The sequence below is a fragment of the Grampus griseus genome (genome assembly GCF_964374135.1).
Source record: "Grampus griseus genome assembly, chromosome: 18".
Taxonomy (NCBI): Eukaryota; Metazoa; Chordata; class Mammalia; order Artiodactyla; family Delphinidae; genus Grampus; species Grampus griseus.
Window position 1 is genome coordinate 79,724,643 of NC_139012.1, and position 23,935 is coordinate 79,748,577.

Below are 23,935 nucleotides of genomic sequence, written 5' to 3' on the forward strand. Positions count from 1 at the left end.
TTGGGTCTTTGTTGCTGTGTGCGGGCTTTCTCTAGTTGTGGCGAGCAGGGGCTACTCTTTGTTGTGGTGCGCAGGCTTCTCATTGCGGTGGCTTCTCTTGTTGCAGAGCATGGGCTCTAGGCTGAGCGGGCGTCACTAGTCGTGCACAGACTTAGTTGCCCCACGGCACATGGGGATCTTCCCGGACGAGGGCTCGAACCTGTGTCCCCTGCATTGGCGGGCAGATTCTTAACCACTGCACAACCAGAGAATAACATTTTTTAATGAAAAAAAATTTTCTAAAAAATTAGTGAGAAGAATTGCATTGTTTAATGTTTTTGAAAATCTCTTTAACTTCTGGCTTAAAGAACTCAGCTGATTCTCGTATCTACTTTTGCCTCCCATCTCTTCAGTTATGTTGATTTGGTTGATGTATGTGAAAAAAAACCCAGCCTCACACGGACATGTAATTGGAAAAAGGGGAGAGAAGTATTTTAATAGGCTTTTCAAATAATTTTGGTTATTTCTTTGATACTGCACCAAACTCAACAAGTGGTCGTTTCTTAGCGGTTATTCACAATATGGAATCTGAAATCATATTAGTGAATTTTCATGCTCTATTACATTAAAATATATTAGAATGTCTTGCCATTTTTTTCTTTAAAAATAAAGATTATTAAAAATAATTACTGCATTCATTAAAATAGATCTCAGTTTCTTTTTTTATTTGGCTGCGTCGGATCTTACTTGCGGCACACAGGATCTTCGTTGAGGCATGCGGGATCTTTTTCTCTTGGTTGCAGCACTCGGGCTTCTCTCTAGTTGTGGTGTGCAGGTTTTTTTCTCTCTCTAGTTGTGGCGTATAGGCTCCTGGGCGTGAGGGCTCTCATTGAGGTGTGCGAGCTCAGTTGTTGTGGTATGTGGGCTTAGTTGCCCTGTGGCATGCAGGATGTTAGTTTCCCGACTAGGGATCGAACCCGCGTCCCCTGTATTGGTAGGTGGATTCTTTACCACTGGACCACCAGGGAAGTCCCTAGATCTCAGTTTCTCAAGTATCATAAAATTTTAGGAAGTTTCTGAAAGTCAGAATCATTCAAGGTCAGAATGATTTATTCTTGAAAGTAATTTTGAGTATGCCTGTAGATGTTTGTATAAGCATAAAAAAGGGTGTGAAATCGTACATGAATATTAATAATAGTTACTCCAAGGGATTGATACATTGTTTTTTTTGCTGTACGCAGGCCTCTCACTGTTGTGGCCTCTGCCGTTGCGGAGCACAGGCTCCGAACGCGCAGGCTCAGCGGCCATGGCTCACGGGCCCAGCCGCTCCGCGGCTTGTGGGATCTTCCCAGACCGGGGCATGAACCCGTGTCCCCTGCATCGGCAGGCGGACTCTCAACCACTGCGCCACCAGGGAAGTCCAGGGATTGATTTTATAAGAAGATGTGGACTTATGCAGATTAACTTTATACTTCGAACTATTTGAGTTGCCAAAATAAGCAAGAATTACTTCCACAATTTAAAACATCAAATTAAGTGAAATGAATAAATAAATAACAGTAATTACAAACCATACCACTCAATGGGATGTTATATTATACCTTTATGCATTCTATGAGTGATTGGAATAAACTGAGTGTACATTTCCTTCAAACTCTGGGATCATACAGTTCTAAGTAGAATGACAATAATCTCTCTTTTATTTGCTGTACCCAACCTGTATTTAATTTCCACACCTGGAGTGAGGTTTGTTGAGCTCCAGAGTCTGGGTCTCTACTGATATCTTACTCTCTCAGGTGCACATGGCATAAGAGAAAGGTCACATTAAAAGATAAAGTCATAGGCAGATCATCTAATTTCTCAGATAACACCAAGAGCAGGGATTCCAGAAGGAAGTCACAGAAACTCAGGAGTTAATCATCAAACTGTATTTGGCAAAGCACTGTGCATTTATCCTTCCATAAGGCAAAAAGAAACGAAACTTTTTTTTTAGCATCTTTACTGGAGTATAATTGCTTTACAATGTTGTTTCTTTCTTTTTTTTTAAACATCTTTATTGGAGTATAATTGCTTTACAATGGTGTGTCAGTTGCAGCTGTATAACAAAGTGCATCAGCTATACATATAAATATATCCCCACATCTCCTCCCTCTTGCGTCTCCCTCCCACCCTCCCTATCCCACCCCTCTAGGTGGTCACAAAGCACCGAGCTGATCTCCCTGTGCTATGCGGCTGCTTCCCACTAGCTATCTATTTTACATTTGGTAGTGTGTATATGTCCATGCCACTCTCTCACTTCGTCCCAGCTTCTCTTTCCCACTCCCCGTGTCCTCAAGCCCATTCTCTATACAAGTAAAACTTTTAAGTGATGTTTTCTGGGAACAACATTTAAGTTAACTGCCAGTGATCAATAATTTTTTTTAATATAAAAAATACCTGAACTTAACACATACATTTTGAAAACTTACTGTGCCTTTCAAAACATTTTATATAAACCTGGTAGTAAATTATTATGATTATTTATTCTTTCATTAATTATCTTGGCATTTTGAATGGATTTTTCATCACCTTTGGTTTGGTAAAACCAAACCATGCATTGGTTATTTGGAAAATAATAGTTCCCTGAGTTATGTAGGTTTTTAAAATATTGACATATTTCATTATAAAAATTTATATCCATTAATACTACCACAGATCTCATCATAACTGTATTATAAAGTTGTCAAGCTCATGGCGATGGAGATGTTTTCCAACATTCTCATTTTTACTTGGAAGTTCAAATTTTATCATTGGCAACGAGTATTGTCAGCTTCTTTGAAGTAACTGGCTCACTTGTTTCATCTTCGAGAAAATGCCTGCCAAGTACTGAGGTTTAAATCATTCATTGTTTGTCATTCATTCTTTCAAGTAAAAATGATGTTCCCGGGCTTCCCTGGTGGTGCAGTGGTTGAGAGTCCGCCTGTGCGTCCGGAGCCTGTGCTCTGCAAGGGGAGAGACCACGGCAGTGAGAGGCCCGCGTACCGGAAAAAAAAAAAAAAAATGATGTTCCCTGAAAGAAGTGTCTAGTTGAGCTTAGCAGATTTTTTTTGTCTGCGCCACGAGGCATGTGAGATGTTAGTTCCCCGCCAAGGGCACTCTACCCCCCTGCGTTGGAATCTTGGAGTCTTAACCACTGGCCTGCCAAGGAAGTTCCTCTAGTTGAGCTTGTAGCTCAAAAATTTCACAGTCCATGTCTTGGTTTACGGCAGAAGTGATTTATGCGTACTTCTCATTTTGTCCTATAGAATGTTCATGTACTCAGGCTTAAAATTTAATTTAAAAATTTAATAATTTTTGCTGCTTTATCTAGAACATTCTTAAGTAAAACTTTTTTTTAAGGTTTTTTTAAAAAAATTATTTATTTTTGGCTGTGTTGGGTCTTTGTTGCTGTGCGTGGGCTTTCTCTAGTTGTGGTTACTCTTCTTTGCAGTGCACGGGCTTCTCATTGCGGTGGCTTCTCTTGTTGCAGAGCATGGGCTCCAGGCGTGCGGGCTTCGGTAGTTGTGGCTCATGGGCTCTGGAGTGCAGACTCAGTAGTTGTGGCGCACGGGCTTAGTTGCTCCGCGGCATGTGGAATCTTCCTGGACCAGGTCTCGAACCCATGTCCCCTGCATTGGCAGGTGGATTCTTAACCACTGCACCACCAGGGAAGCGCAGAACTGTTCTGTTTTGGTTTTAAACTGAGAGTACATGGCGGTGACGAACACAGTGACTGCTAGCGCAGTGGGTGCTGCTCTACTGCTTTTGAATGGAGTTTCCAGGAGGTTTCCATTTTGCCTTTGCAGCATCAGTATATATGTCAACACAGTGAAAAAGGCAAGTACTGTCTTAATATTTCTGAAAATAGCTTAGAGCTTGGTGGATGGCCTGAAAGAGTCTTGGAGACCTCCAGGGGTTTACAGATCATGCTATGAGAGCTGCTGCTTTGGGTTGTTGCTCTTCTGTCAAAGATGTTGTTAGGCTGAAGTGGGTTGACGATTCGTTAAAAATATTTAGTGGGAGAGTATTGTTTTTAAGGAAGGGAGGTTGACTCTGATACTCAATGAGGGCCTACCTGATTTCCAGTTTTATTTGTGGGCTGGGGATGAGGCAGATGGTATAGGACATAAGTGGCATGCCTTTTTTATGAAACACTTCCCATTATGTCTTTTAATTCTGTTTAATTGAAACAATCTGGGAGAACAGAGGAAAGTAGCAGGATTTCAAGGGACTGGTACAGCAGGCAGGATGGCTAGTATTGCCATCTATCCTCTAAGAATTATACCTTAGAGGTATATAGAAAGGGAATCCTCTCTCTGTTTATTGGGTGATTTCAAAAGTAGAGACTTAAGAAACAAAACAGGTAAAAAGTAATACAGGAAATTTAGGAACTACAGAAAAGTACAAAACAGAAGTCACCCATAATTCCACCACCTGAGGTTACCAACATGTTAATGGTAATATAAAGGGAAAATGCGTTTGTGTGTTGTGACACAGCAGTTACTGATCATCAAGGAGCAATTCAGATTATTTGTAACTATCTGCATTGGTGCTCTCCATTTAACTGTATTCGTCACAGGGCTGTAGAGTTGACAGCTCCCAGCAGTGCTCTCATGGATGGAGCGTGATTGGTGCCTTCCAGAGTTAGGCGGTGCTGCAGCTCTGCCACGTACAAACTGCACATGAATCGTGGTATAAATATATTCAAAAATCAAAGGTCACTTTGGAGTCTTACAATTTCGTGATTTTGTTAAACATAGTTTCCTATTAATGAGGAAAAGATACTTTTATCACTTGGGAGAAAACTTTGTATTCAATAATAGGGGTAACAGGTAGTACAGAAAATGTTATAGAAAGTCATCAGTTTTTTTCATTTTCTTAATCGTAAGGTTTAACTCTAGTGCCTGATGACCAGAGCCAGAAGTACAGATCTCCAGGAAATTCAGCCACTGTAGAGAAACCCACGCCCTTCTTACCATCATATATCTACCAGAATCAAACCCAAGAAAAAAAACACACTTCCAACATTTTATCCGATGAACAAAACAACTTCCGTAGAACTACTCATCCAGATTTTGTTTTAACTTCAAAAAGTGGTGCTTCTCCCAATTTGTTTTATGAGGCTCAACATCAAGAAGCACTTGTGAAAAAAAATGATTTGAAGGAAGAAAACCATAACCATCCTAAAGGTGAGTTACTTATTTTTCTCTCTTCTGTAGTTAACTGACAGTGTCACCTGGTTGTTCTAAGACAAGAAAAGTCCTTTCTGCATTTTTCCTTGTCCCCTGCATCTTTTTTTTTTTTTTTTTTTTTTGCGGTTATGCGGGCCTCTTACTGTTGTGGCCTCTCCCGTTGCGGAGCACAGGCTCCGGACACGCAGGCTCAGCGGCCATGGCTCACGGCCCCAGCCACTCCACGACATGTGGGATCTTCCCGGACCGGTGGGGCATGAACCCGTGTCCCCTGCATCGGCAGGCGGACTCTCAACCACTGAGCCACCAGGGAAACCCTCCCCTGCATCTTTAATTGTGAGATCCTACCTGCTACACAGCCACTGAGCCTGGATAGGACACAGAACCAGACATAGAATTTGTGACTTTCCAGGAACAAATTGCAGGACAACTCATGCCAATTTCAAACCTCGCGTGGCAGCGTGGGTCTTCAAAAAGGGAGGCAGCGAGTTCTGCATGCACCATTTTCCTTGAGACCTTAGAAAAGTTTAAAATTGAGTTAAAATGTGTGTGCTAGTGGTGGGGCACAGGATAGAAGATGTGAAGTGTGAGCAGTAGGTTGGTGATGGGAGTTATTACTCACAAAAGGAATCCCCCTAACCCAGACACTCGTCGCTGGCCCTCTGTGTTCCCAGAACCCAGCACGTGCCTGCCGGAGAACTGGCACTCGGTGTCTGATGGTCCAAACTCATGGAGCTCTCGAGGCATTTCTAGTATATTTTCTTCTTGTCCTTTTTTTAAAAATTTTTTTAAGTCCTGTTGCTGTGCTCACTCCCTGGCCTTTTTTTCCCCCTCCACATTTTGTAATCATAAAATATTGTATAATAAATTGTGTTCTTTTCCCACTCAACATGGAAAATGCTATGGTACGTTCTGTAGCCTTCATAACCGTAATTTTAATGGTTGTCATCTTTATGCAGATCATCAAATAATATATCAGTATTTAATGTTCTTTGTGGTAGGACTGAGTCATTTCCATTATTTTTAATTTAGTTTTCAATTTTAATGGTGTTTTTATGTATATGTTCCTTAGAGTAAGTTATAGAAAAACACAAATGATATGGCAAAAGGTGTCTATACTTACAGTTTAGGATTGGGCAGTTTTGGGATAAAAACTTATTCCTAATTTCGAGTAATTCCTGGGTTTAAAGAGGTCGTGTCTCTTCCTTATTTTTTGAACAGTACTCTCCCTTAACCTTTTCAATTTTTTTTTTTTTTTGGCCGCACTGTGCAGCATACGGAACTTCCCCTACCAGGGATCAAACCCGTGCCCCTTGCAGTGGAAGTGCAAAGTCTTAACTATTGGACCACCAGGGAAGTCCCCTTAACCTTTTATTTTGGAAAATTTCAAACACCCAGAAAAGTTGAAAGACCACTGCTGTAATTACCAGTATACCTACCACCTACATGCAACAGTTGATATTTTTCCATATTTACTTTGTCTATCTATATTTGTATGTGTGTGTATATACCTGTTTCTATACTTAAATTTATATCTGTATTTACATCTGTGTATAGTTTGCTGAGTCATTTCATTGCAAATAATATGCAGACATTATATCATTTCAAATATCAAGTAAAAATTAGGACATTCTTCTATATAACCACAATACTGTTATTATACCTAGGGACCTTATCTATGCAAATGCAATTCAGAATTCTCCCTATGATCCCAAAATTGCCTTTTAAAGGTGTTTTTTTAAAAATAGGATCCAGTCAAGGTTTATGTATTACATTCAGTTGTTACAACTCTTTATTTTATTTTTTTTGTTTTGTTTTGTTTTTCCGGCCGCACAACGAGGCGTGCGGGATCTCAGTTTCCCAACCAGAGATAGAACCCATGCCCCCTGCATTGGGAGCATGGAGTCTTAACCACTGGACCACCAGGGAAGTCCTTTAGTCTTTTTTAACTTAGGAAAGCCCACACCTTTTTCTCCATAACATTAAACTTTTGAAGACTTGTGTTTTTTTCTTTTTTTTTAAACATCTTTATTGAAGTATAATTGCTTTACAGTGTTGGGTTAGTTTCTGCTGTATAACAAAGTGAATCAGCTGTACATATACATATATCCCCATATCCCCTCCCTCTTGAGCCTCCCTCCCACCCTCCCTATCCCACCCCTCTAGGTGGTCACAAAGCACTGAGCTGATCTCCCTGTGCTATGCGGCTGCTTCCCACTAGCTAGCTATTTTACATTTGGTAGTGTACATATGTCCATGCCACTCTCTCACTTCGTCCCAGCTTACCCTTCCCCCTCCCTGTGTCCTCAAGTCCATTCTCTACATCTGTGCCTTTATTCCTGTCCTGGCCCTAGGTTCTTCAGAACCACTTTTTTTTTTTTTTTTTTAGATTCCATATATATGTGTTAGCGTATGGTATTTGTTTTTCTCTTTCTGACTTGCTTCACTCTGTATGACAGTCTCTAGGTCCATCCACCTCACTGCAAATAACTCAATTTCGTTTCTTTTTATGGCTGAGTAATATTCCATTGTATATATATGCCACATCTTCTTTATCCATTCATCTGTCAATGGGCACTTAGGTTGCTTTCATGTCCTGGCTATTGTAAATAGAGCTGCAATAAACATTGTGGTACATGGCTCTTTGAATTGTGCTTTTCTCAGGGTATATGCCCAGTAGTGGGATTGCTGGGTCGTATGCCAGTTCTATTTTTAGTTTTTTAAGGAACCTCCATACTGTTCTCCATGGTGGCTGTATCAATTTACATTCCCACCAACAGTGCAAGAGGGTTCCCTTTTCTCCACACCTTCTCCAGCATTTATTGTTTGTAGATTTTTTGATGATGGCCATTCTGACTGGTGTGAGGTCATTGTACTATACCTCATTGTAGTTTTGATTTGCATTTCTCTAATGATTAATGATGTTGAGTAGTCTTTCCTGTGTTTGTTGGCAGTCTGTATGTCTTCTTTGGAGAAATGTCTATTTAGGTCTTCTGCCCATTTTTGGATTGGGTTGTTTGTTTTTTTGATATTGAGCTGCATGAGCTGCTTGTAAATTTTGGAGATTAATCCTTTGCCATTTGCTTCATTTGCAAATATTTTCTCCCATTCTGAGGGTTGTCTTTTCGTCTTGTTTATGGTTTCCTCTGCTGTGCAAAGCTTTTAAGTTTCACTAGGTCCCATTTGTTTATTTTTGTTTTTATTTCCATTTCTCTAGGAGGTGGGTCAGAAAGGATCTTGCTGCGATTTATGTCATAGAGTGTTCTGCCTATGTTTTCCTCTAAGAGTTTTATAGTGTCTGGCCTTAACATCTAGGTCTTTAATCCATTTTGAGTTTATTTTTGTGTATGGTGTTAGGGAGTGTTCTAATTTCATTCTTTCACATGTAGCTGTCCAGTTTTCTCAGCACCACTTATTGAAGAGGTGGTTTTTTCTCCATCGTATGTTTTTGCCTCCTTTATCAAAGATAAGGTGACCATATGTGCATGGGTTTATCTCTGGGCTTTCTATCCTGTTCCATTGATCTGTATTTCTGTTTTTGTGCCAGTACCATACTGTCTTGATTACTGTAGCCTTGTAGTATAGTCTGAAGTCTGGGAGCCTGATTCCTCCAACTCCATTTTTCTTTCTCAAGATTGCTTTGGTTATTTGGGGTCTTCTGTGTTTCCATACCAATTGTGAAAGTTTTTGTTCTAGTTCTGTGAAAAATGTCATTGGTAGTTGACAAGATGGGGATTGCCTTGAATCTGTAGACTGCTTTGGGTAGTATAGTCATTTTCACAATGTTGATTCTTCCAACCCAAGAACATGGTATATCTCTCCATCTGTTGGTATCATCTTTATTTTCTTTCATCAGTGTCTTATAGTTTTTTGAGTACAGGTCTTTTGTCTCCTTAGGTAGGTTTATTCGTAGGTATTATATTCTTTTTGTTGCAGTGGTAAATGGGAGTGTTTCCTTAATTTCTCTTTCAGATTTTTCATCATTAGTGTGTAGGAATGCAAGAGATTTCTGTGCTTTAATTTTGTGTCCTTCCACTTTACCAAATTCATTGATTAGCTCTAGTAGTTTTCTGGTAGCATCTTTAGGATTCTCTATGTATAGTATCATGTCATCTGCAAACAGTGACAGTTTTCTTTTTCTTCCTATTTGGATTCCTTTTATTTCTTTTTCTTCTCTGATTGCTGTGGCTAAAACTTCCAAAACTATGCTGAATAACAGTGGTGAGTGTGGGCAACCTTGTCTTGTTCCTGATCTTAGTGGAAGTGATTTCAGTTTTTCACCATTGAGAACGATGCTGGCTGTGGGTTTGTCATATATGGCCTTTATTATGTTGAGGAAAGTTCCCTCTATGCCTCCTTTCTGGAGGGTTTTTTATCAAAAATCGGTGTTGAATTTTGTCGAAAGCTTTTTCTTCATCTATTGAGAATATCATATGGTTTTTATCCTTTAGTTTGTTAATATGTTGTATCCCATTGATTGATTTGTGTATATTGACGAATCCTTGCATTTCTGGGATAAACCCCACTTGATCATGGTGTATGATCCCTTTAATGTGCTGTTGGATTCTCTTGGCTAGTATTTTATTGAGGAGTTTTGCATCTGTGTTCATCCATGATATGGGCCTGTAGTTTTGTTTTTTTGTGACATCTTTGTCTGGTTTTGGTATCAGGGTGATGGTGGCCTCGTAGAATGAGTTTGAGAGTGTTCCTCTCTGCTGTATTTTGGAAGAGTTTGAGAAGGATAGATGCTAGTTCTTCTCTAAATGTTTGATAGAATTCACCTGTGAAGCCATCTGGTCCTGCACTTGTGTTTGATGGAAGATTTTTAATCACAGTTTCAATTTCAGTGCTTGTGATTTGTCTGTTTATATTTTCGATTTCTTCCTGGTTCAGTCTCAGAAGGATGTGCTTTTCTAAGAATTTGTCCATTTCTTCCAGGTTGTCCATTTTATTGGCATAGAGTTCTTGTAGTAATCTCTCATGATCCTTTGTATTTCTGCACTGTAAGTTGTAACTTCTTCTTTTTCATTTCTAATTCTGTTGATTTGAGTCTTCTCCCTTTTTTTTCTTGATGAGTCTGGCTAGTAGTTTATCAATTTTGTTTGTCTTCGCAAAGAACCAGCTTTTAGTTTTATTGATTTTTGCTCTTGTTTCCTTCATTTCTTTTTCATTGATTTCTGATCTGATCTTTATTTCTTTTCTTCTGCTAACTTTGGGTTTTTTGTTTTTCTTTCTCTAATTGCTTTAGGTGTAAGTTTAGATTGTTTTTTTGAGGTGTTCCTTGTTTCTTGAGGTAGGATTGTATTGCTATAAACTTCCCTCTTAGAACTGCTTTTGCTGCATTCCATAGGTTTTGGGTCGTTATGTTTTCATGTCATTTGTTTTTAGGTATTTTTTGATTTCCTCAGTGATCTCTTGGTTATTTAGTAGTGTATTGCTTAGCCTCCATGTGTTCGTGTGTTTTGCAGATTTTTTCTGTAATTGATATCTAGTCTCATAGTGTTGTGGTCGGAAAAGATACTTGGCACGATTTCAATTTTCTTAAATTTACCAAGGCTTGATTTGTGACCCAAGATATGATCTATCCTGGAGAATGTTCCATGAGCACTTGAGAAGAAAGTGTATTCTGTTGTTTTTGGATGGAATGTCCTAGAAATATCAATTAAGCCCATCTTGTTTACTGTATCATTTAAAGCTTGTGTTTATTTATTTTCATTTTGGATGATCTGTCTGTTGGTGAAAGTGGGGTGTTAAAGTCCCCTACTATGGTTGTGTTACTGTCGATTTCCCCTTTTATGACTGTTAGCATTCGCCTTATATATTGAGGTGTTCCTATGTTGGGTGCATAAATATTTACAATTTTTATATCTTCTTCTTGAATTGATCCCTTGATCATTATGTAGTGTCCTTCTTTGTTTCTTGTAATAGTCTTTAAAGTCTGTTTTGTCTGATATGAGAATTGCTACTCCAGCTTTCTTTTGATTTCCATTTGCATGGAATATTTGTTTCCATCCCCTCACTTTCTGTCTGTATGTGTCCCTAGGTCTGAAGTGGGTCTCTTGTAGACAGCATATATATGGGTCTTGTTTTTGTATCCATTCAGCCAGTCTATGTCTTTTGGTTGGAGCATTAAACCATTTACATTTAAGGTGCTTATTGATACGTATGTTCCTATTACCATTTTCTTAATTGTTTTGGGTTTGTTATTGTAGGTCTTTTCCTTCTCTTGTGTTTCCTGCCTAGAGAAGTTCCTTTAGCATTTGTTGTAAAGCTGGTTTGGTGGTGCTGAGTTCTCATAGCTTTTGTCTGCAAAGGTTTTAATTTCTCCATTGAATCTGAATGAGATCCTTGCTGGGTAGAGTAATGTTGGTTGTAGGTTTTTCCCTTTCATCACTTTAAATATGTCCTGCCACTCTCTTCTGGCTTGCAGAGTTTCTACTGAAAGATCAGCTGTTAACCTTATGGGGATTCCCTTGTATGTTATTTGTTGCTTTTCCCTTGCTGCTTTTAATATTTTTTCTTTGTATTTAATTTTTGATAGGTTGATTAATATGTGTCTTCGTGTGTTTCTCCTGCATGGGACTCTCTGTGCTTCCTGGACTTGATTGACTATTTCCTTCCCATATTAGGGCAGTTTTCAGCTATAATCTCTTCAGATATTTTCTCAGTCCCTTTTTTTTTTTTCTTCTGGGAGGCCTCTCTTTCGAATGTTGATGCATTTAGTGTTGTCCCAGAGGTCTCTGAGACTGTCCTCAATTCTTTTCACTCTTTTCTTTGTTCCGCTCTGTGGTAGTTATTTGCACTATTTTATCTTCCCAGTCACTTATCCGTTCTTCTGCCTCAGTTATTCTGCTATTGATTCCTTCTACAGAATTTATAATTTCATTTATTGTGTTGTTCATCATTGTTTGTTTGCTCTTTAGTTCTTCTAGGTCCTTGTTAAATGTTTCTTGTATTGTCTCCATTCTATTTCCAAGATTTTGAATCATCTTTACTATCATTACTGTGAATTCTTTTTCAGGTAGGCTGCCTATTTCCTCTTCCATTTTTTTGGTCTGGTGGGTTTTTACTTTGTTCCTTTATCTGCTGTGTATGTCTCTGTCTTCTCATTTTGCTTAACTTACTGTGTTTGCCGTCTCCTTTTTGCAGGCTGCAGGTTCTTAGTTCCTGTTACTTTTGGTGTCTCCCCTCAGTGGGTAAGGTTGGTTCAGTGGGTTGTGTAGGCTTCCTGGTGGAGGGGACTGGTGCCTGTGTTCTGGTGGATGAGGCTGGATCTTGTCCTTCTGGTGGGCAGGACTGCGTCTGGTGGTGTGTTTTGGGGTGTCTGTGAACTTTTTATGATTTTAGGCAGCCTCTCTGCTAACGGTTGGGGTTGTGCTCCTGTCTTGCTAATTGTTTGTCATAGGGTGTCCAGCACTGTAGATTGCTGGTTGTTGAGTGGAGCTGGGTCTTAGCGTTGAGATGGAGATCTCTGGGAGAGCTTTTGCTGTTTGATATTATGTGGGGCCAGGAGGTCTCTGGTGGATCAATGTCCTGAACTTGTCTCTCCCACCTCAGAGGCTCAGGCCTGACACCCGGCCAGAGCACCAAGACCCTGTCAGCCACTTGGCTGAGAAGAAAAGGGAGGAAAAAAAAAAGAAAGAAAAAAATAAAGTTATGAAAATAAAAAATATTATTAAAAATTTTTTTAAAAAGTAATAGAGAAAGAAAGATGAGAGCAACCAAACCAAAAAGCAAATCCAGCAATGATAACGAGCGCTAAAAACTATAGTAAAACAACAACAACAACAAAAAACAGAACTGTAGGACAAATGGTAAAAGCAAAGCTATACAGACAAAATCACACAAAGAAGCATACACATGCACACTCACAAAAAGAGAAAAGGAAAAAAAACATGGAAGAGAGCAACCAAATCAATAAACAAATCTACCAATGATAATAAGCTCTAAATACTAACCTAAAATGAGCCTAAAACTAGAAACAAATTGATGCAGAAAGCAAATCCCAAGTTGCTCCCAAAGTCCACTGCCTCAATTTGGGATGATTCGTTGTCTATTCAGGTGTTCCACAGTTGCAGGTGCATCAAGTTGATTGTGGAGATTTAATCCGCTGCTCCTGAGGCTGCTGGGAGAGATTTCCCTTTCTCTTCTTTGTTCTTCACTCAGACAAGACAGGGTTAAATGAGCAGCTGATTCGGAGGCTCTGGCTCACTCAGGCTGGGGGAGGGCGGGGTACGGAATGCAGGGTGAGCCTGCGGAGGCAGAGGCTTGCGTTATGTTGCAACCGCCTGAGGCGTGCTCTGTGTTTTCCCAGGGAACTTTTCCCTGGATCACAGGACCTGGCTTGGCGGGCTGCACAGGTCCCCGGGGTGCATGCATGTGTGTGTGTGTGGATAGTGAGCTGTGCTCGCACACAGGGCTCTTGGTGGCGGCAGCAGCAGCCTTAGTGTCTCTTGCCCGTCTCTGGGGTCTGCGCTGATAGCTGCGGCTCACTCCCATCTCTGGAGCTTGTTTAGATGGTGCTCTGAACTCCCCCTCCTCGCGCATCCCGAAACTGGTTTCTTGCATCTTAGGCAGGTCCTGACTTTCCCGGGCTCCCTCTCGGCTAGCTGTGGCACACTAGCCCCTTCAGGCTGTGTTCACGCAGCCAACCCCAGTCCTCTCCCTGGGATCCGACCTCTGAAGCCCGAGCCTCAGCTCCCAGCCCCCCGCCTGCCTCGGCGGGTGAGCAGACAAGCCTCTCGGTCTGGTGAGTGCTGGTCGGCACCGATCCTCTGTGCAGGAATCTCTCCGCTTTGCCCTCCGCACCCCTGTTGCTGCGCTGTCCTCTGTGGCTCCGAAGCAATCCCCCCTGCCACCCCCTGTCTCCGCCAGTGAAGGGGCTTCCTAGTGTGTGGAAACTTTTCCTCCTTCACAGCTCCCTCCCAGAGGTGCAGGTCCCGTCCCTATTCTTTTGTCTCTGTTTTTCCTTTTTTCTTTTGCCCTACCCAGGTATGTGGGGAGTTTCTTGCCTTTTGGGAAGTCTGAGGTCTTCTGCCAGCATTCAGTAGGTGTTCTGTAGGAGGTGTTCCACATGTAGATGTATTTCTGATGTATTTGTGGGGAGGAAGGTGATCTCCACGTCTTCTCCGCCGTCTTGAAGGTCCCCAAGTAAAGTTTTATTTTGTAGAATTACCTCTAAAACAGTGCCCTATGCTTCAGAGTACTTCGTCATTACAGCTCTGTTAGTTTCCTGTTGCTGCCCTGTCAAGAAACTGTGACCACGTGGTGTATAAATTCTTTACCAAGGCAACTCGACACCTTCTTTCTCTGGGGCTGAATCCCCGCTGCTCACGTGCTCTTTACACACACAGATCTTCCATTGACTGCAGTGGGAATTCTCAGTGTGTAAAAGGAGAGGTTTTCCTGTCTGCAGACTTTCACTTGTCAACTTCACAGAATGGCTTCCGGATTATTTTGGGGGTCTCAATCCTCAGTAGCTTGCCAGCGAAGTTGATCTGAATTGAGAACTCAACACCAGATACTTTGAATAAAGTCCAGTCCTAGCAAAGGACTTGCTTCAAAATTTAATCAGGTAACAGTGTGACCGAACAGAGGGCTCACTGTCAGGTCACAGAAGCCAGTACTATGGCACGGGTTTTTGAGAGGTCAGCTGGAAAGGAGAGCAGAATGTTGTGTTTTCATTAGCATTTTGTAGTTTTTCTTTATCATATTAAAGAATTCCTTGAGAGTTCTAAAATCTTTGGTATACATTAAGTTTAACTAAATATTTTTTTAGTACAGTAACTTGTAAAATTCTCAAGTTTTAAGACTTTAATATGCTTTTTTTTGAACTAAATTGTTGCTCATTTTTATCCTAGGAGAAGGTATTTTACCATGTTCGGAGAAAATGACGGAACAGATTCAGGAAGGGAACAATACGAACTTAAAAAAAATTGGTGATTCCTCAGAAGTGGTTAATATTGAAGAAAGGTATCATCCATGTTGGAAGGAATTTAGTATAATAGTCATTATTATTGGTACTTTCTCTGAAAGATCCATAGTTTTCTTGTTTTTGCCTGGGTATGCTTTTAAGTAAAGGGTTGAAGATCCAACGTATTCCATGTTGTCAGCAACAGAAGCAGGTTGGGGAGATACATCAGGTTGACAATGTACTGGAAAAATGGAGCAAAGTTTTTTCACCTAAGGGAAATATCTGGATAAAACTAAGCTTCTCTCAAATAAGTAAATCCTGTTTTGGAGAAGAGAAAAAAGTCATATATTGGAGTCTTACACATGGTATCACTTACAAATAATAATTGAGTGAGTGTGGTTACAGAATTTAAAAATTTTATGTCAGAGATAAAATATCAACTGTGAGGTTGTTTATTATTTTCTTAAGTATTTTAATATACATTATGGAATGGCAAATGACTTTTGATTGTTTTGTTTATATTATTAAGGATCTTAAAGAATGTATTTAATGAACTATTTTTGAAATATTTTTATTTATGTAATGAATATGTTACTTCAAAAGTTAATCTAAGGTCAGTAGGTGGACTTCAGAGGGGTTTTTCAAATCATGTGTAGTGACGTGTATTTCTATATTTTGGAGGATGGAGTGGGATTGTAGCTTTTAATAGATTCTCGGAGGGGATCTGTGACTTTGAAAAAGGTTAGTTCTCAGTCAGGCACACTAAGTGTAAAGTATTCACCACATGATTTGAATGTTAAATAACTTTACTTTCATGATTAGGCCTATTAAAGCTGCTATTAGAGAAAGGAAACAAACCTTTGAAGACTACTTAGAAGAACAAATTCGGTTGGAAGAACAAGAACTGAAACAAAAACAGCTAAGGGTTAGCATTTCCACTATTTTGATTAAATTATCTTAAGGCTTTAGAGATTTGTTTATAATTTGCTTTAAAAATAACTTTGAGATTACTTGGATATACCAGAATTAATTCAAATATTCTTTTATTTTAGGAAGCAGAAGGATCCTTGCTAATCAAAGCAAAACCAAAACAACCATTCTTAAAACGAGGAGAAGGTTTAGCTAGATTTACTAATGCTAAATCTAAGTTTCAGAAGGGGAGAGAAAATAAACTAGTCACTACTCAGAGCATTTCAGAGGACAAACCTGTGTTTAAATTAGATAAACAACAATTCCAGCGGAAAACTGCTCATATAAATAAAGAACTGTGTACAGAGAACCTTCCTGTCAAAAAGAACAGTAAAGCCAGAACAAAGAGTGGTTGTGTCACACTCAGTCAGAAGCCGAAAGTGCTTAAGGGTAACAATAGGAAAAGTCTCTCTCCAGCAGGGTTGAAGATACTGGCAGGGAAGAAATGTGATGGGCAATTTAGAGGTCAGATCAATTTAGAAAAAACGGTAGAATCTAATAATAAAGAAAATGTACCCGAGTGTACAAAACCTTGTGACGTTGGTTGCAAAATCTGGAATAATACGCAAGGTAAAGACAGACTTTCCCTTTTGACAGGGCTGGCCAGCTGCGTGGCTTCTAAGAGCCCAATAAGTGAGACTTCGAAAGAGTCAGAATCTTCTCTTGACATTTCTCTTCAGAAAAAGTTAGAGAATTGGGAACGAGAAAAGGAAAAGGAAAATTTGGAATTAGATGAATTTTTGTTTTTAGAACAAGCTGCTGATGAAATATCATTTTCTAGTAATTCCTCATTTGTACTGAAGATCTTAGAGAGGGACCAACAGATCTGCAGAGGTCACCGGCTGGCTTCTACTCCTGTCAAAGCTGTGCAGCAAGAGAAGACAGCAACTCCGGATCCCATCAGTGAGCGTAACCAAAATGAGGATCCAGACCGTACCAAGTGTGAAAGTAAGGGTGAGTGTGAGGTTGCACCCAAACAACCTGATTCAGTATCCTCACCTGATGGATCGCAGGAACAGTCCTGTAAAGTCAATAGGAAAGTGTTCCAAATGAGCACTTGTGAAAGTCCAACTAGGTGGAATGCAAGCGATGACGAGGGTGGTACAGACAGTGATGATAGCACTGATTCTGAGGAACACCTTGATGTCACCATAAAACCATCAACTGAGGATAAAGAAAGGGGTTTCAGCAGCAGAGAAGATAGTCCCCAAGTCTGTGATGGGAGGGGACCTTTAAGGGACACCAGGACTCAAGAAGAAGATAAGAGGAGAGATGTTGATTTAGATTTGTCTGATAAAGATTACAGTAGTGATGAGTCTATCATAATAGCAGGCTTGAAAAATAAAGCTTCTGATTCCTCAAGAAGATACCCATCTATGAGTAAAATTGACTTTGACGATGAAAGAACTTGGACTGACCTTGAAGATGATTCATTTAAACATGATGTTATTCTTGGGAATGAAGCCATTTATGGGACTCCCCAGACAACCTACCCTAATAAGAGTGAAAAATGTGTACTGGACAAAACAATAAAAAGGAAGGTTGCAGCAGTCAAGAAGGGAGAAGACTTGAATAAATCCAGTAGGAGCACAAGTCCTCCTCCTACCTCGGATCTGATGATGAAATTCTTCCCTTCTTTGAAACCAAAATCAAAATCAGATTCACGCTTGGGAAATGAACCCAAGTTAAACATAAATCAAGACCAGCCACCTGGTAAGTCAGAGCATTGTAAACTATGTAATGGAATGTTACAAGTTTAGCATTTGCTTTATCAGTATGTTGTCAGAATGCTTATTAAAATCCCAACCTTTCTAGTTGCTCAGTGGAAATCTAGTAGGTGATTTGTTAAAGTTTAGTAGGTAATTTGTTAAAATTTGATTTGTTTTGTGAATATAATGTAATAGTCACTAGTATAAGAGTTTTGGAAGAATTGTGATTTCAGATTTTTCAAATTTTAGCCTGTATCTTATTGCTAAGGCTTTAAAATTAATTATTATAAAGTGAGATAACATTTAAGTTTCTTTTATAACCAGGGAATACCCAATTTGTGGTTTGTGCTACTGTGCTACCTCTGTGTGTGTGTATTTTTTTTAATTAGTTTTTTTTTTTTTTTTTTTAACTACCTCATGCATTTACTTGCCAAATATGATGAGGAAGAAACACAGTAAAATTCAAGTTTCTTTTCTTCCCCAGACCTGGGCTCTTAGAGACATCAACTTTCCCATTTCATTTGTGTATTCTACAAAGATTCCATGCATATGAAAGCATATGTGTGAATGTGTATATAATCCTCCTTTCTGCACAAATGAAAACATATTTTTTATATACTGTTCTGCACCTTGCTTATAATAAATTTTGAAGATTGTTCTAATACACACACATCTGTCTCATTCCATTTAGTGGCTATATAGTATTTAGTTTATGTGATGGATTTTATTAACTTACATTGAAAGCAGTTTTCCATTATGTCATGTTATATTATAAACTCTGAATGTCTAGCAAAGCATAGGTGCTTTAAAATAGAAATTGTAACTTAAGGTAATTTTTTAAAATACTCTGATTTTAAAAATATATTTTAAAAATAATATTTTTTGCAGGAATTTTGGAAGTTAAAAAGTAGAAGCAAAAATGTTTATAACTACCCTATCCTAAAGTAATTGTGATATCATTTTGGGATATTTCTTTCCATTCATTTTTCCTGTGTATTTTTCATATGGTAGAGACATATATTATAGCTCGCCTCATCCTTTTTGACCAGGTGTATAATATGCTTTGGCCATATCATTAAAACTCTTTGTATACTTTAAAAATGGTTGCAGAGCATTATATGAATGTAGCATAATTTTATTTAGTAATTTCTTTAATGTTGGATACGAATTATTTTTCACTATTAGAAATAACACTTCAATGCATATTTTTGTGCAGGACGATTTGTATGATTTTATAAGTTCGTTCTTTAACTAGATTTTTAGAAGTGGGTCTAAGGGTAGATAATGTGTATTTTAGCCTTGTGTTACAAATCAGGGTTATTTTCCAGAAGGGTAGTTGAAGGACGAAAGCATTGGCTATTTTCTTAAGTAGCAAATTTGATACTGAAAAAGATCTTAATTTGTATTTCTTTGATCAGTGGGGGGTAAACTTTGATTTTGGTGTTCATTAGAGCTTTAAGTCTCTTGCAAATACTTATTCATGTTCTTAAGCTATTTATGTATATTGGTTTAAAAATTTATTTGATTTTTTAAATACATAACGTTCATTTGTCATCAGATTGATACTCTTGAGGTACAATGATTTGATTCTTAAATTTAGGCTGTTCCATCTGGAAAGTTAGACTATAATAATTTTTTTCTTGCTTTTAGAAGCATTGTTTCTAATGCATTTTAATAGTACAGGTGTTTACCATATTTTTGGCTCCTAGTGTAATAGCTAGCTAGTGTTTTGCTGTTGAAAGCTTTTTGTGAAGTTCAGTATTTGTGGCTTATCTTATAGGTGACAGTGTTCGATCTCAAGTTTTGAGAGAGAAAGTTATTGAATTGGAAACAGAAGTAGAAAAATTTAAAGCTGAGAACACATCTTTAGCTAAACTGCGCATTGAACGAGAAAGTGCCTTGGAAAAACTCAGGTGAGTTTGCATCTGTAAGTGGGGGAAAATGTATAGTGATTCAGCTTTATTTTTAAGATTATATCTGAACTATTTGAAACAATTCTTATTAATCCAACAATAAAAGTGAGAGAAGGAAGTGAAATAAATACCACATAAGAATTTTTAAATAAAATGACCCACTGTGGTCAAAGATGTCTTAAAAGGAGAATTGTCGTCGTGATGAGGTCATAAATTGAAATTTGAAAAGCAGTGTGGAGCTCTGAATTCAAGGGCCACCTTGGCCAGTGTATTAGTTTCCTAGGGCTGCTGTAACAAAATATACACAAACTGGATGGCTTGAAACAACAGAAATTTATTTTCTCATGGTTCTGGGGGCTAGAAGCCTGAAGTCAAGGTGTCAGCAGAGCCATGCTTTCTCTTGTATCTTCTGTTGGTTTCTGGTGATCCTTAGCCTTCCTTGGCTCACAGCTGGACATGTGGGTTGTGTCTATGTTTGGGTTATTGTGAATAATGCTGAGGAACCACCATACTGTTCTGCACAGTGGCTACACCAGTTTACATCATGTTAGTTGATTTGTGTGTGTTGAACCAACTTTGCATCCTGGGGATGAATCCCACTTGGTCATGGTATTTAATGCTTTTACTGTGCTGTTGAATTTGGTTTGCTAGTATTTTTTTGAGGATTTATACACTGTATTCATCAGGGACATTAGCCTATAGTTTTCCTTTCTTGTATCTTTGTCTGCCATTGGTATCAGAGTGATAACTAACCTCACAGAATGAGTTTGGAAGTATTCCTTCTTTTCTTGGAAGAGTTTAAAAAAGAATGGTGTTAATTTTTTCTTTGACTGGTGGAATTTACCTGTGAAGCCATCTGGTCCTGGACTTGTGTTTTTTGGGAGGTTTTCGATTACTGATTCAGTCTCCTTATTTGTTATTGGTCAGTTCAGACTTTCTGTTTCTTCTGGATTCAATTTTGGTAGGTTGTATGTTTCTAGGAATTTAACCATTCTAAGTTATCCAGTAGTTTCGAATATAATTATTCATATATGGTCCTTTTTATTTCTGAGGCATCTGTTATAATGCCTTGCCTTTCATTTATGACTTTATTTATTTGAGTCTTCTCTCTTTTTTCTTAGTCTAGCTAAAGGTTTGTTGATTTTTTTCCTCCTGGACTCCCATAATGCGTATATAGTTCATTCATACAGTAGTGTCCCATAAATCCTGCAGGCTTTCTTCACTCCTTTCATTCTTTTCCCTTTTTTCCCCCTCTGACTGAATAACTTTGAATCACCAGTCTTCACAGTCACAGATTCTCTCTTCTGCTTGAGTCTGCTGTTGACGTTTTCTGTTGCATTTATCACTTCATTCCTTGTATTCAGCTCTAGAATTTCTTTTTGGTTCTTTTTTTATGATTTCTGGCTCTTCGTTGAACTTATTGTTTTGTTTCACGTATCGTTTCCCTGGTTTAATTGAGCTGTTTTTCTGTGTTTTCTTGTAGCTTGCTGGGCTTCCTTAAAGCAATTGTTTTGTGCTCTGTGTCAGGTCATCTGTAGACCTCGATTTCTTTGGGATTGGTTACTGGAGCTTCATTAGTCCTTTGGTGGTGTCACGTTTGCCTGATTCTTGGTGATCTATGTGGACTTGTGTTGATGTCTTTGCATTTGAAAGAAGAAACACCTGTTTCTGTCTCTACAGACTGTTTTTGGCAGGTAAAGACCTTCTTCTGCTGGATCCCTGGACCGGTGGGTCTACTTTCAGGATCACAGTCAAGTGGGGTTGTAGCTGGGTCCACAGTTGGTAGGCCTGTTACCAGGGTTGCAGTCAGCTGTGGTTCCTGCTGGATCCCCAGTAGGACAGGACTACTTCTTGGACCACAGTCAGGCAGGGCTGGAGCTAGGTCATGGGGCTGCCTCGTGGTCCACTGTTGAGTCTGTAGACAGGAGGTGTGTTTCCAGGCGTGAGGATGGGTGGGGCTCCTGCCAGGTTTCTGAGCAGCTTCCTACCAGGTCCCTGGGTGGGCAGGACTGACTCCGTACCACATAAAACAGGGCTGGAGCTAGGTCACAGGGCTGTGTCAGGATCTGTAGGCAGGAGCAAGGTCTGTGGGTCTCTTTCCAGGGGCATGAATGGGCATGGCTCCTCCTGGGTCCTTTGGCAGTGGGGCTGTTTTCAGTGCGTCAGGACCACATTTGGTAAGCCTGGCACTGGGGCATGGGCCTGCCTTCTCTAAGTGGCTGTCCTTGACCTTAGGCTTCACCAGCGTTTCTCATTTCCTGCCTGAATCCTAGAGCTTCCACAAACGCACTTCTGTCTGTGGATGGCGTTTGTGTGGAAGGATGTGAGCCAGGGGCCTCTTGTTCCACAGTTTTGTGTCGTCACTCTCCCTGTGCTCTTTACACAGCATCCAGAAGGAGCCCGGGTCCTGACAGTTCCTCTGACCCGCGTGCTCCTAAGCTAAATACCAGGGTCTTCACAGTGGTCCACAGACCCTAATTAATCGCCCCGCCTCCCGCACCCCCCCACCCTTTTTTCCTGACGTTTTCTCCTACCGTTCTGTCTCTTTAGCCACACTGGCCTCCTGCCTGTTCTTCGAACACATCAGGCATGTTCCTATCTCAGGGCTTTTGCATGTGGTGTTCCCTCTGCCTGAACTGTTTTGTCCAGGTACCTCCATGGTGGTTCTCTCACGTCCCTCAGGTTTTACCTCAAATACTGCCTCAGCAAGATGACTCCATCCATAATTTCAGGCTCCTAACCTCCATATTTCCTAACCTCATTCCTTGGTTTATTCTTCTTAACATTTCCAGTGTTCCATATGTTTTACTTGTTAATCTTATTTATTGTCATCTGTCGCTCCCACTAGAATGTAAGAAGCGTTATAGGAGTAAGGATATTTATTTTTCTCACTGTGGTTTCTCCAGTACGTAGTGTAGTACTTGAATCATAGTAGGTATGCAGTGAACGCTTGTTGAGTAGTGCTTTACTGAGTTAATTGACTGTTACTTCACTACTGTGGGCTGAAGATGGATTCACCAAAACTAGCAGCTCCTCAATTCCAGGTTGTCACTGGTGTTCCATTTTGGTACCACACGTGGATTACTGTACTGAGGTGGTCTCCTTAGATTATAACGTGGTTTGGTTGTTTTAGGAAAGAAATTGCTGACTTTGAACAACAGAAAGCAAAAGAATTGGCTCGAATAGAGGAGTTTAAAAAGGAGGAAATGAGGAAATTACAAAAGGAACGCAAAGTTTTTGAAAAGTATTCTACAGTTGCAAGAACTTTTCCGGATAAAAAAGAACGTGAAGAAATACAAGTATGTCAGTTCCTTACATTATACTCATATCAGTTAGTAAAGATGACAGTCTGGTAAGAATCTTAGAATTATTTGATGTGTCAAAGGGAAATTGGGTATCAGTTTATTAATCATCCATTGACTCAGCAAATAATCTGAGACATCAGGAACATCTTTTGTAGTCTTGACTTTCTTTTTTTTTCAAATTTTTTTGGCCATGCCATGTGGCATGTAGGATCTTAGTTCCCCGACCAGGGATTGGACCCGTGCCCCCTGCATTGGAAGCATGGAGTCTTAACCACTGGACCGCCAGGGAAGTCCTGTAGTCTCGACTTGTAAAGAGTAAAATACATCAGTTCTTTTCTTACTGAAGGCTTCCCCAGAAAATGCTCCGATAATGACATGGATGTATTAACAAGCCAGGAGTTGGAGGTTCACCAGTGGAATGTGTTAATTTGTTTGACCCACCACACATTGTTCTGTTCATTTATAATAATTTAAGTCTTGTATACTAACTAGGTGTTTAACTCTAAAACTTGTAAACTGATAAGCCAGATCATCAGTCCTACTCATTTCAAAGTTAGAAATGGACATGATCAGAGGAAAGTAGTAGTTAAAAAGAACTAATGCATTTCTAGCTAAAACTATAAACCTTCTAGGAAAAAATGTAGGTGAATATATTTGCGACAGTGGCATCTGCAGAGGTTTCCAAGAGAAGACACAAAGAACTAAGTATAAAAGAAAAAGTGGATATATTGAATTTCATCAAAAGTAAAACTTCAATTTACCAAAATAAAAATTTTAAATGGCTTTCTGTTATTTATAGCATAAAATACAAACTCATCTTCCACTTTCATATTTTACATACTAGTTTTTTTGAGTCCCGGCCTTTGCTTCCTTCCTTTCATGTATAGTGCACCATCCTTGATTAGTCTTAGTACACACCTGTAGCTTCAGTTACCAC

At 39.4% G+C, this 23,935-nt stretch overlaps 1 protein-coding gene across 1 annotated transcript in view; it reads left to right on the forward strand.

The window, feature by feature from the left end:
* CPAP (centrosome assembly and centriole elongation protein) overlaps nt 1-23,935 on the forward strand; it is a 46,471-nt gene that overhangs the window by 3,252 nt on the left and 19,284 nt on the right. The window contains exons 4-9 of the mRNA XM_082675752.1: nt 4,887-5,186; nt 15,050-15,161; nt 15,925-16,027; nt 16,155-17,784; nt 19,561-19,693; nt 22,827-22,992. Of these exons, the coding sequence (XP_082531878.1) occupies nt 4,887-5,186; nt 15,050-15,161; nt 15,925-16,027; nt 16,155-17,784; nt 19,561-19,693; nt 22,827-22,992 (2,444 nt within the window). The remainder of the gene's footprint in view (nt 1-4,886; nt 5,187-15,049; nt 15,162-15,924; nt 16,028-16,154; nt 17,785-19,560; nt 19,694-22,826; nt 22,993-23,935) is intronic.